This window comes from Podarcis pityusensis (genome assembly GCF_964106645.2).
Source record: "Podarcis pityusensis genome assembly, chromosome: 5".
Lineage (NCBI taxonomy): Eukaryota > Metazoa > Chordata > Lepidosauria > Squamata > Lacertidae > Podarcis > Podarcis pityusensis.
The window spans coordinates 63146900-63159271 of record NC_138032.1 but is presented as its reverse complement, the minus strand read 5'-3'; the positions used below and the strand labels follow the sequence as shown (position 1 = coordinate 63159271).

The 12372-nt window shown below is 39.1% G+C and overlaps 1 protein-coding gene across 7 annotated transcripts in view; it reads left to right on the top strand.

The window, feature by feature from the left end:
• The window catches only part of IDE (insulin degrading enzyme), a 53067-nt gene extending 42269 nt beyond the window's left edge, over window positions 1-10798 (top strand). For all 7 annotated transcript variants that reach the window (XM_081006763.1, XM_081006765.1, XM_081006766.1 and 4 more), the window contains exons 18-25: window positions 475-566; window positions 2831-2942; window positions 3677-3844; window positions 4321-4593; window positions 5250-5311; window positions 8852-8924; window positions 9229-9296; window positions 9935-10798. In XM_081006763.1, coding sequence (XP_080862889.1) covers window positions 475-566; window positions 2831-2942; window positions 3677-3844; window positions 4321-4593; window positions 5250-5311; window positions 8852-8924; window positions 9229-9296; window positions 9935-10030 — 944 coding nt within the window. In that variant the 3' untranslated portion in view covers window positions 10031-10798. The remainder of the gene's footprint in view (window positions 1-474; window positions 567-2830; window positions 2943-3676; window positions 3845-4320; window positions 4594-5249; window positions 5312-8851; window positions 8925-9228; window positions 9297-9934) is intronic.
• The last annotated feature ends 1574 nt before the right edge of the window (window positions 10799-12372 follow it).

Below are 12372 nucleotides of genomic sequence, written 5' to 3'. Positions count from 1 at the left end.
AATTAATTTCAAAATAACCACCAATCTCTGAAACTGCCATTCAGAAATAATTGCTGTCAAGATGATGGGGAATGATAAACTACATGTTCTTTTATGTAGTTAACAGCTTAAGCTTTATCTTCAGCCACCACCTGAATGACTGTTACTATTTTTGAGGCTGGATGTCTGTTTAGCCTAACTGCAGTGCAGCATAGTCTGTCTGTCTGCCTTTCTCTTTTCTTTTCTGTGTTGGAATCTGGGTCAAATAACATGTGAATTCTAAGCAAGGCAAACTACGCAGTGAGCACTGCAATTTTGTCCTGGAAACTTTCCCAAACCTGAATATTTGTGAAGAAAACTCCCACTGACTTTTGTTGATTATTATAAATTTCTTTGTCATCTTCTAAGACATGTATTGCATTTTAGGATGATATAGGCCTTGTTTTTCGAAATGGAAAATGTGATTGATTTTAAACATCTAAATATCTATTGTAGATGTCACCCTTCCCCGTCTCAAGGCCTTTATTTCTCAGCTGTTGTCACGGTTACACATTGAAGCACTTCTCCATGGCAATATAACAAAACAGGTTGGTTTGATATGTTTTTCACCAGAAGCAGATTTATACTGATAATTGTACGTAAAATCAAGGGTTTACTTTTATCCATGCTTGCTTTTTAAATCTTCATAAGCTTTTCTGTCAGTGAGTCTCTCTTACAGGTTTGCTTGTCCAATATTGTTCTGTGGGTGTCTTTAACTAGAGAAAAGAGTATAAAATAACACAGAAAGGCTATGACATCTATTTGAAATGAAATCTGCACAATGCTGTATCCCAGACTTAAGTTTCTGTTTCTTATTACATATCTTGGGGACAGTACAGGTGCACAATCATATCTGTGATGTCTCTTTAAGCATACTTTTCACATTCAAGATTGAACTGTTTGGCTGTGTGATGCTTCCTTTTTGTCCCAGATAAGTAACTGACCCTGTTAAGTAACTGACCCTGTTAAGTGATTTCTTAAAATCAAGCAAAACTACTTGAATGTTCAAGGGACTTGCATTCCAACATGTATTGGAATGAGCTTTCAGGCAGTTTATACTTCATGGTATCTGTGCAGTCTGCTTCAGTGATGAAATAAGGTTGTAAAATTGAATGCTAGATCCACACACTTAAGTTCTCAAACAGGCATATAATTTGAACCAAGAGCATGTATTTAAAATAGCTGAGAATGAAGTCAGTGGCTAATGTTAAATGGCAGTCTGTGAGCTGGAAATAATAGACATTGTGACTTTAATGTTATAGTATAAGATTGCCTGGTACAGCTTTGTGAGATGTTTGAATATTGCGTATATTGGTTGGATAAAATAAGTAAGAGGAAGATACCAACAGCCATGTTTGTAGAAAAAACTTTAAGGTACTGTATCTGTAGAAACTGTGTATATTTTATGTTAAGAGGCAACAGTGAATGAGCATGTCCAGCTCACTTATTTCTGAGCATCTTAAAATAACCCTTAATGCCATAGTAATGGTAAAATAATTTGACTTAAGGCAAACCAAAAGGGCAAAGTCTCAAAGTCCTCCCGCATGAGCCATTAAGAACTAGTAAAAACTATTTGAGTCTCCCCAGATAGTGAACTGCGCAGTGAACAATTACATCTACCATACCTGGATATTTGGTTTCATGGAAGAGGAAGTGGCTTTCCTATTTGTTTAATCAAACCACACCCTGGTTTAGCGTTTTAAAATGTTTTCTTTTCTGTGCAAGGTTACTTTCTGTGAGGTAAGAATCCAAAAGGTTTTGGCTTACTGATTTTGAATTTTAAAGCAGATTTTAAATGAGATTTTCTTGAGTTCAGATCAGTTGACCCAGTCTTGTAGTTTTCATTTTGAAGTTGCATATCTGAATATGACTGTATATTTCAAAAAGGCTTCGGAGTTTTGCATCTCTATAAGCACAGTTAGCTTTTAACAGCCTTTATTATTTTGGATTTAATTTCAATACATCTTGATGAGTTTGTTTCCTCTATAAAGGCTTTCCCTAGAGTGACTTCAGGCTTATTTGTAGATTTGTTTCTCATTATCGTAAGGTTTTCTTTGGTACTTTAATGCATAGTGATTTTGATATCAACTCCAGAAAGTAAGACTCCTCTCTGGAGATGGTCAAAGGGTTTTATAACATTGGCTTGTCAAAGGCATTCTTGCTGTTTGTGCAGCTGTATTGTTTTAGCCCCATGATGCATACACGTCTCTCATAGTTACAGGCTTAAGAGGACCATGGACTTGGAACTTAATCAATGCATAAAGTAGGAAATGAAGGGGGAACTAAGGAATTGTGTGGTTTCACTAAACTTTCAGAAACCAAATGCAGAAGAGTAGGAGACAAGAGTAATATGGGGCCCTTTGACCCATGATACAGCAGATGCTGGCTGTGGACATCAAAGTAGCAATGAGTTGATATATTTTCTGTAAATGAAGAGGGGTGGCAGGGAGGAAAAAACAATTCAGCCTTGTGTGCTAAAATGTAGGGCACAGGCATTGCATACAAAATGTGTATGTATGTATGTATGTATGTACGTATTTATTATTTATTTAAAAGTTGATCTTGTTTTCTAAAAGTATTTAAAACATAATGTAGAAACAGAGATTCAGCCTTTCAGTTTTGCGTGCTTCATAGCTGTCACACGTACTAACTCGGCTTTGCATTCCTAATGCTTGCATCTGCTGCAATTAGTCATCTCCTTTTCCTTTCTAATTTTGCCATTTCCCCTAATACCTGTTATCCTTCTGTGTGCTACCACATGGACAATTGCCAGGAGATGAATAAACTCTCTGATGAATTTCTTCTCTTCCAGGCTGCATTAGGAATTATGCAAATGATTGAAGACACTCTCATTGAGCATGCTCATACAAAACCTTTGCTTCCGAGCCAGCTTGTAAGGTATAGAGAAGTACAGCTGCCTGACAGTAAGTTGTCCATTTGGACATAAGCTATAAAACATATAAAGCTGAGGTTCATGGTGCTTACATTTGCAATAAGTCAGGATGAAATTTCTTGATTTGTTTTTAGAAAGTGACTTGCTTTCAGTACTGCATGGCAAATATTTCAAAATCAACGCCAAAATGATATATATTTTTGGCAACAATAATCTAGGTCTGTGTTGTGAATCTCTGTGTTAGTTTTGGAGGAAAAGGTCTTCCTCACTGAATAGAGTACAGAATTACTATACAAATGAAATCACTCAAGTCTCAGTATTTGACTTTCAAATATATATCCTGAATTTGTTGACAGAGTGCAAAGAGTTAAGCACTGCAGAGTAGGAAAATCGATAGCAATGTGTAGAGGTGCATCATGGGCAGATCATGCACCATTTTGGGGCTGGTTGCTAATGTGGAAACGGGAACTACTGTTTACCAAATCAGTCACTGGCATTGTTTGGGGTAATTATGCATCTGATAATAATATAAGCTGAAGTTCTTTGCTCATGGCACAAAGAAACCATGACTAGAAAAAGTAATTCATTTCAGTCCTGGGCCTCCAGATTGCATTTATATAGAGTACTTATACTCTCTCTGCAATGTACACTAGTTTAGAGAAGAAAATATATTTCCCCTTCCATTCAAATTCTGTTGACGATGGATGGTTCCCTGCTTGACCATCTTTCAAAATGACCCTTTACATCATTTTCATGTTTTTTTAGGAGGTTGGTTCGTCTATCAACAGAGGAACGAGGTTCATAACAATTGTGGCATTGAAATATATTATCAAACAGATATGCAAAGCACCTCAGAGAATATGTTTTTGGAGCTCTTCTGTCAAATCATCTCAGAGCCTTGCTTCAATACTCTGCGCACTAAAGAACAGTTAGGTAAATAATAGATTGCCTCTCTCCATAGATCACCTAAATATTGTTATAGTGAGCAGAAATTGGATTGTATACTTCAGCCACTATAGTTCAATGTAATGTGCTGTCCATGTGATGGCTGTGGAATCTTATTGCTGGTTTGGGGCCCTTCATGCTCAGTGACAAATCAATGAAATCACTGTTTCAAAGAGATACAGGAGAATCATGAAAGTGATGTATACAATTTTAATATATATGCTGTTTTCTTCATGGTCAAAATGCATAATGTGAGATCCCTCCGTTAGCTTGCACGAAAGCTAAAACCTGAGATTAGTTACAATAGTTATATCATCTAGTCACTCGATGTAAGGCCATTTAAGGCACTAATGGTTATGTTAGAATTTGGCCAGAATTCAAGGGCAGAAATACAAACCCCTTCTGTCTTTTTTAATTTTTTATTTAGTGAGTCTAATAGAATGAATTATTTGGTTTTTTTCAAGGTTACATTGTGTTCAGTGGTCCACGGCGGGCAAATGGTATCCAAGGACTACGATTTATCATCCAGTCAGAAAAACCTCCACACTACTTGGAGAGCAGGGTTGAAGCTTTTTTAAAAACCATGGAGAAGAGTATAGAGGACATGTCTGATGAAGCCTTCCAGAAGCACATCCAGGCTTTAGCAATTCGTCGTCTTGACAAACCAAAGAAACTGTCTGCTGAGTGTGCAAAATACTGGGGCGAAATTATTTCCCAGCAATATAACTTTGACAGAGGTAAGAAGCACTCCCAAGCTGGAAATGTAATTTTTTTGGATGACAGCTTAACAAAAGTAACAATTCAGACCATCTAAAAGTGTACCCACCATGCATGATAAAATAATAATATTTAGTTCTGGAATACACTTGGAAGATTAATTAGTGTCAAAAGTCACAATGCTGGGATGCTGCACATAGCCGGGGCGACCCGGTCAGATGGGTGGGGTACAAATAATAATTTTTTAAAATTAAATTATTATTACGGTAGCTATTTCTGTGGTATTACCAATTTCTTTGCCCCATCTAGACCACATTCCATTTTTGAAACCTGCCTGGCATGTATTCTTATAACCGGTTATGTGATGAGGGATTTGCATTCTAGAAATTCCAGTGCTGCCTTATCCCTTCCTTTGCATCACTCTAAGAACATACGATGCTTGATGCAGATACTCCTGATCCATTAATCATAGTTAAGGACATGGAATGTCACATGTGCATTCAGAAAATGTCCTGATCCTTCAGGATAGCAATATTTTCAGTGACAGGCATATCCCGGGTATAGGGCGGTATATAAATTCAATAAATAATAATTATAATTACAATATGTTGAGGTGATGTGATTTGAAGGAAGTGTAAATTGCATAATTGTATTAATTATAAATTTTGTCGTCCAGATAACATTGAAGTGGCATATCTCAAAACTCTTACTAAGGATGATATTATGCACTTTTATAAGGTAAGCTGATCATAATATTTCTGATTAGTTTAGCTTCTGATTGTAAAATTGTGTAAAATTTAAGGGAATATATTAATAACAGTTTGAGAACTTGATAAGCATCACAACTTTTATCTAAATGGAGTATATATATACCAGATGTTAAAATGTTGCTGTGTGCTATGAACATGAAAATAGAGCCTGTGAGTACATTCTTCTGTTTTTTATTTTATTCCACATTCTTTTTATCAGGGTAAAAATGTTGCTCCCCAATTATTCTTGCTAACTTAATTCTGTGCATACTGTCAGCATAATTCAAACATGTAAATGATAGGGTTTTTTTCTCTTTTTTGCCTGGACAAGCCAAAGCTCTTTACAGGAACAATTATATATATCTGTGTGGGTTAAAATTGTGACACTATATTCTAAAAGCTTTTTAAAGTAGAGGGGGGTGGGGAAGAACAACTATTTTTGTTGTTGTTCTTTAGCCAGATTCTACAAAGCACACGTTGTCCTTGGGGACATCTCTGCAGCTACTATTGTCATTGTTACGTATAGCACCTGAACTGTTTGTATGTTGTATTTAAGGAAGTTATAGGGTTGTTTGAACCTTGCAATCAGCTCTGTATGTATAACAGTAATTGGTGATTTTGCAAAATTAATAATATTGCCTTATTGAGCAGCTGCTTATTGCAATACAAGTACATAGCGGAGGAGTCCTATATTCCAACTCGGTGGTTCTCAACCAGTGGGCCGTGGCACCCTGGGGTGGCTTGAATGATCATCACGGGTGCCATGGACAACACTGGCCTCTGTCTCTCCTTCTTTCCTTCCCTCCCTCCTCTGATACCCTCTTGCATCTCTGCCTCCCAAAGGCTTGCACAACTGTTTGTTGCAGCAGCCCTGGCTATGAGCTCCCCAGGCGAATGGTGTCTCTGGGGCTGGCCAGGGGTTGCTTCCCAGGCCCCTGTGGGGCAGTGGGAGGAGGCACCTCTCTTGGGGGGGGGGCAGCTCAGAGACCAGGGGTGGCAGCTACCCAGAGGATTCCCAAGGAGAGGGGAGAAAAGAGGAGGCTGAGGGAACACTCTACAAGGGAGGCTGTTTGAAAAGAGGTGAGGGGCTGCTAGCTTTGCAGGCAGGGGGTGACATAATTGGGCTCCAGAGGCCCACGGGGTGCCACAGAAAGAATATTGTTGGTCAAGGGAGCCATGGACCCAAAAAGGTTGAAAACCTCTGGTCTAACTTAAGCCCAGCTTGGAAGATACAAGGAGAAAAAAACAACAGGAACAATACAAAAGATAATAGTGTTATTGTTTTCCTGTCCTCCTTGTGGGCTTCCCATAGCCATTGGCTTGGCCATTGTGAGAGCAGAATGCTGCACAAGCTAGGCCTTTGGTATGATCCGATAGGGCCACTCTTACGATATTAACAGCAGTGATGCTCCCAATGTCCCTGGAATAACCTCCCCAAATCAGGGGCAAGACTGCAACAGCACTCACATGCCACATGGACACAGAGAGAGGCACTCTGTGCATGCTAAGAGGTGTGCAACCATCAGGTCACAATGCCCGCAACTTGCAAGAAAGACAGAAAGATAAACAATGCCAAAAGGCACAGCGCTGTCTGCTAAAGCAGTAGCGCACATGCAAAACATTTTCCCCCTCCAAACTGCCAGTGGAAGAAAGCAATACGACCAGGTGGCAGTAACAAGCAAGGGTTCAATGTGTGCAGCTTGCAAGGCAGGTAAAAATGAATACGTTAAACATATTCCAGGGCTGTTGGTTCAAGTTCAGACGAACTAATTTTCCCCCTTTAATAACTGGTGCTTATTAAAAAGAGCATGGTCATTACAGTTTTGAAGTGACTCAGACAAATTCATGCATGCTTTTTGGATCTTTGGTTTGAATAGCCTAAGCAGAATACATGTTACATATATGCCAGTATTGGTTTTGGGAGTAGTACAACAGAACAAGGTGGAGGTGGACAAGGAAGCACATGACTCTTCAGCAGTAGAAGCCCAACTAATGAACCCTCCCCCCACCCCCAGGCTAGAAACCATACAAAAGGGTATTTCCTTCCATGCCCCAATGGTTGCAGAGCATGAAGTACCGGGGGAAGCCAAATGCACACACAGCTGAAAGAGGCAGCATATAAGGGCAGTGCACATCCCTTTGGGTCCCTGTTTTCAAACAGCAGAGTGGATTAGGAGAGAGCTCTGAATCCTTATCCTGTCTGTCAAACACAGCTGCTCAGTGTGCAGTTAAAATGCATGGTTGCAGACTATGTAATCAAGAGGTAGAAGATGTGCTTTCAGTGTCTCCACACCAGGAGCAGTCATGAGGATATCCAAGATGATAGCCATGCTCCTCCTATCAATCCACCCCTTATGCACACCCCCACACCATATTCCTCCACCCACACCCCCAGTCCATTCATTCCCCCATCATTGCATCTGTCCAGCTTTTGCATGCGCGCGTGCGCGCGCACACACACACACACACACACTGCAAGAAGGGATGCAAGAAAGGGAATGAAATACTGTGCAGCATTTCTGTTGAAGAGATTACAAGGCAACTTCTTTGAAGTGAGGCAAACTTCTTTCTGCCATCTAAAAAAGTAAATTAAAAAATATTTTGGAATTGAAGCCTCTCTTAAAAAAATAATTGTGTAAGGAGTTTGCCATTAACTGCCCCCCCCCCCGACTTTGGAATGGAGATGCTTTTTCTAGAACCACTTTAGTTACTTTTAATTATGAATGCTCATTGTGTTCAAGTCAGTGCTAATAGAACTTGACTGTACATTGCATCATGGTTTTCAGTAGACTTGTCATTAGGGCCGATTAAGAAAATGTTAATTATTAATATAAGTGCATTGTAGTTAAATTATTTGATTACAGTTGTGGAAGGCATTTGATTTACTCCCCAGCTAATTCTGTTAATGAAGCTTTTAAAAGATTTGAGCAACTGACAGCTATATTGACTTTGAATTGCTTAGTCTTGCCATACATTTTAATATTACTCTTAAGCATTGCTGGTGTTTCTACATTATTCAAAAATGGCTCTCATCTCTAGTTAAGCGCACCTATTTCATCATTAATTTTATTTACCTTCCACAGTATGTGGAAGAGATTTTGGCAGAATTTGAGGTTTTCTTGGGCAGGCCGCAAGCACTATGTAACAGCTAGGGTGAGTTAATGGGGTGGACTTACTGGCATAACTGAAATATTGACAAGCCAGCCCTGCTCAGGATCAGGGAGGGGCCCAGTAGGTCAGTTTTGTTTAACACTGAACAGGTGTTTTCATGTTTGCAAAAGAGTGACTTGAGATTGTATATGACAGCATAAGAAGCAGCAGTTGGCTGCATATCACAGTGTGCATAGGCTACATATTTCTCTTCCTTTTTGGACATTCCACCCTACTTGGATAAAGTGTCCTGCTTGGGTCAGGCACATCTGCTCCAGGCTGGCAGACTTTCTTGCACACTTTGGTCTGCAGTACAGATGTTCCTGTGCTTTTGTTGGAATAACCGATTCTCATCTCTCTTTCCTCTGTCTTTCTGTAGGAGATGTTGTCAGTTGATGCTCAAAGAAGGCACAAAGTATCCGTGCATGTACTAGCACGGGAAATGGATTCCTGTAAGTACTGAGTGCCTTTCTTTGTTTCCAAATAATCTTCACTCAAGTTTGCACAGAAAAACACTTGGTAGAACAAACAGAATCTTTTGCAAAGGATGGTTATGACCTCTAGTGGATTGGTGGGAGTATTCACTCTCAGGGGTCCTGGAGAATAACAAATGTGAGAAAAGTTTGCAAGTGTGCAGATTTTCAAGCAGCACGAAAAGCAGTTCAACCCTTTGCTTTTAGTGGTCTGTTTAATATCTGTGTATAAAAGTAGATGTTTTCCTAGAGGTTTATGAACTGTTGTTGTTGCTTTAAACAGGCCCTGTTGTGGGAGAATTTCCATCTCAGAATGATGTAAACCTGGCACCAGCTCCACCACTGCCACAGGTAAGATGTTTTTTAATCATTTATGGGAAAAAAGAGAGTGCCCAATATACGCTCCAACACTGTTATTTCTCGTTCAGCCTTATCATGTTTAGAAGTAACTATCCCGGTGTTCAAATGAGGCTGGTGGTGCATATCACCACCAGGAAATGCATTACTCATGAGACCTATCTGGCTGCTATGCTTGGGACAGCTTAACCACTGTGTGAACAAGCCTTTAGAAAAATTGTGAGTGTCGTGAATAGTATAGATTTGGGGTGTGGCACTTCTGGTACATGGAGCTAATTAGGCCCAATTAGGCTTCTGTATTTGGCCATTTGAAGCAAACCACACCTACCTGTCAAGCACAGAGAGATGTTCCTGTCTTAAGATTGTCATCATAACATATTGGATATATAGTTTTGTAAGAAGCCATTTTTTAGGCAATATTATCTGGTAATTTTTGCATCTGAAGGAAGTTCTTATGTTAACAAGGTTTGGATCTTAGTTATATTTTTTTTTGCTATTGGCTTTTTAACTGAGACTTAAGGACTTGGTCACCCTTTGGCTGATGATTTAAAAAATGAATTTTGCTTCAGTGAATACATATAGGCTATGTGCTTGATTCTCAAAGTTTCTTTTTCTAAAATGTTTCTTTGCAGCCAGACGTGATTCAGAATATGACAGAGTTCAAACGCAGTCTGCCACTCTTTCCTCTGGTGAAGCCACATATCAATTTCATGGCTGCAAAACTGTGAAGAACCTTTGCTGGGTGAAGAACTGGAAGTGGAAGAGTCTTGTATGACTTCAGTGGATTTTCATAATGAACCAACATCTTAAGCTGTTGTTAGGACAAACAATCCTGTCCATTATGAGGGTTCCTGATTCCTTCTAGGTTCATTCGGCATTTCTGGTGTGATAGGGTTACAGCAAATTAGGCAAATAGGCTGTAGTCATGCGTCATGTTTATTGTAGTGCCACTCCTGGAAACCAAAATCAAGTGGTATATTCAAAGGTCTGTGTAGGTAATGGTATATTTTACAATAGTGAGGCCTTTTTAAAGGTTTTGTTTGCATTATGGAATATGAAGAAGCTTACTGAACAAACTGGTGTTATTTTAAAGGCCCTTCCTTTTCTTATGAAAAGTCATTAAGATTAAGCAATTTATTGGATGTGGAGGAACGAAACATTATTAAAATGCACATACTGATTTTTAAAGAAAAGACTTAAGCATATTGATCCTCAGAGCAGCCAACCATTTAGGTACTATATAAATCAGTGGAAATGAGGGGGAAACGTCAACAGATATATTTCAGATAAGTTACCAGGCATATTGACATAGTTTTAATCTTTATACACATTTGAGGACATTTTTTAATATTCAGACTAGTAAAATGCTGGAAACACCTGGGTAGCCACCCTTTTCTTGCCCAGAGTGTTACCTTCTGCTTGTAACCCTTGTGTTTTCTCAGGGTTACTTGGAAAATGTTTCATTTGCATAAATAAAATTGTTTTGGCGCTTTTTCTTCCGGTTGTTCATGTATTGTTTTTAGATATCTCATCAAACTTGCCCTCTCTTGTTGGGTATGTGACTTGGCGAAAAGGCTATCTGTGACCCTTAATAGGTGTTTAAGCTGTGGACATGGGGCAGACTTCCGTGAAAAGGCATAAAATGGAAATCTTAGTCTTTGTCACAAAGACACAGCACAGTGTGTGCCTGATTCCACAAATGCACTATTTGAATGTCCGGAACAGGGTGGCCCTTCAAGGCACGTGATACAACAATACCTTAATCTGACCTACCACTGTTTTTGCAGCTCTTGGTGCAAGCTTTCAAGCTTTATCAGGCTTAGATATTTTAAAGTGACAGGGAAGAAGAAATCCCAGAACAAAGGGAAGGTTAGCATTTGCTTAGCCATGCCAGCAATTAAACATCAGCTCAATAGGGCAACATCACATTGAGCCTGACCAAGGCAAACTTCCCTGTGCTTAAAAGCTTGCAGCCAGTATTTTAAACACAGTTTAAATGCTTATCCTGGATCATTTTTATTTGACACTTCAGGCATCTGCAATGCAATAATAGCACAATTTAATAATCAGGATACAGGAAGTTGGTGCCAACTGCTTTCTAGGAAAACAGCACAAAGCAGAGATTTGTATGCAAAATAAACAGGAATGATAAAATAGAATAATTTTTTCATCTCTAGCCTATTGGTTTTAGTGGAGGTTGTGCTACTAAAAGCTCACAGGAAGACAACGGAACCAGGTGCTGAAGTTTTGCTTAATCTGGTTTTTGGAGAGAAAAGGCATACATTTACCAAAGTAATATGTCTTTTAAATGCTGGCTTTTTTTCAAGTTTGTTATACAGATTCTAAGTCTGAAGTATTTCAAAGATCCCAATGGATTTCTAGTCTCAGTTTGGTTTTCTAAGAGAAAATGTGCCTCCTACTTCAGAAATCTGACCTGCATAGCACTAATCGTATAAGAGCACTGGTTACATGCTTTGCAGTCTGAGGCTGGAATCTGAATGTCTTGGCTACCCCGTCCACTGTTTTGTTTTATTAGTTCCAATGTTGATTGCCTTGTGAATTGTCAGAATAAAATTGTATGTTGCATCTTCCTGGAGATACAATATATAACATCCGAGTAGGAAATAAACAGCTAACCTTGGGACATAGAATTAACCTGCCTGTATCTTTAAAGGGCGCAATGTTTTATCATTGCTGTATTTTACCTTGTTAAGGTTCAAGGCCCCTCCTGCATCTTACAGCAGTGCAGTAAGTTAAAAGAAATAGGACATAATCTCTCAGGGAGTGTTAATGCTATTGAACATTAACCCTTCACGTCCAACAAGTTCATTACTCATTATGGCTGGCATCATGGTAAAGAGGTCATTCGATTGTTTTGTTACACAGAAAGCTGTAGCTTTTTATGTGATACAGATGATAGGTTTTCCACTCCCTTCCTAACCTGCTCAAAAACTGAAAACATGACAAGGAATCAGATGAACTCTTCATGTGATAAGTGGCATTAGACATGACACACACGCCATGGATATTGTCATATCAGTATACCTTGATACTTAATTATACAGCAAAC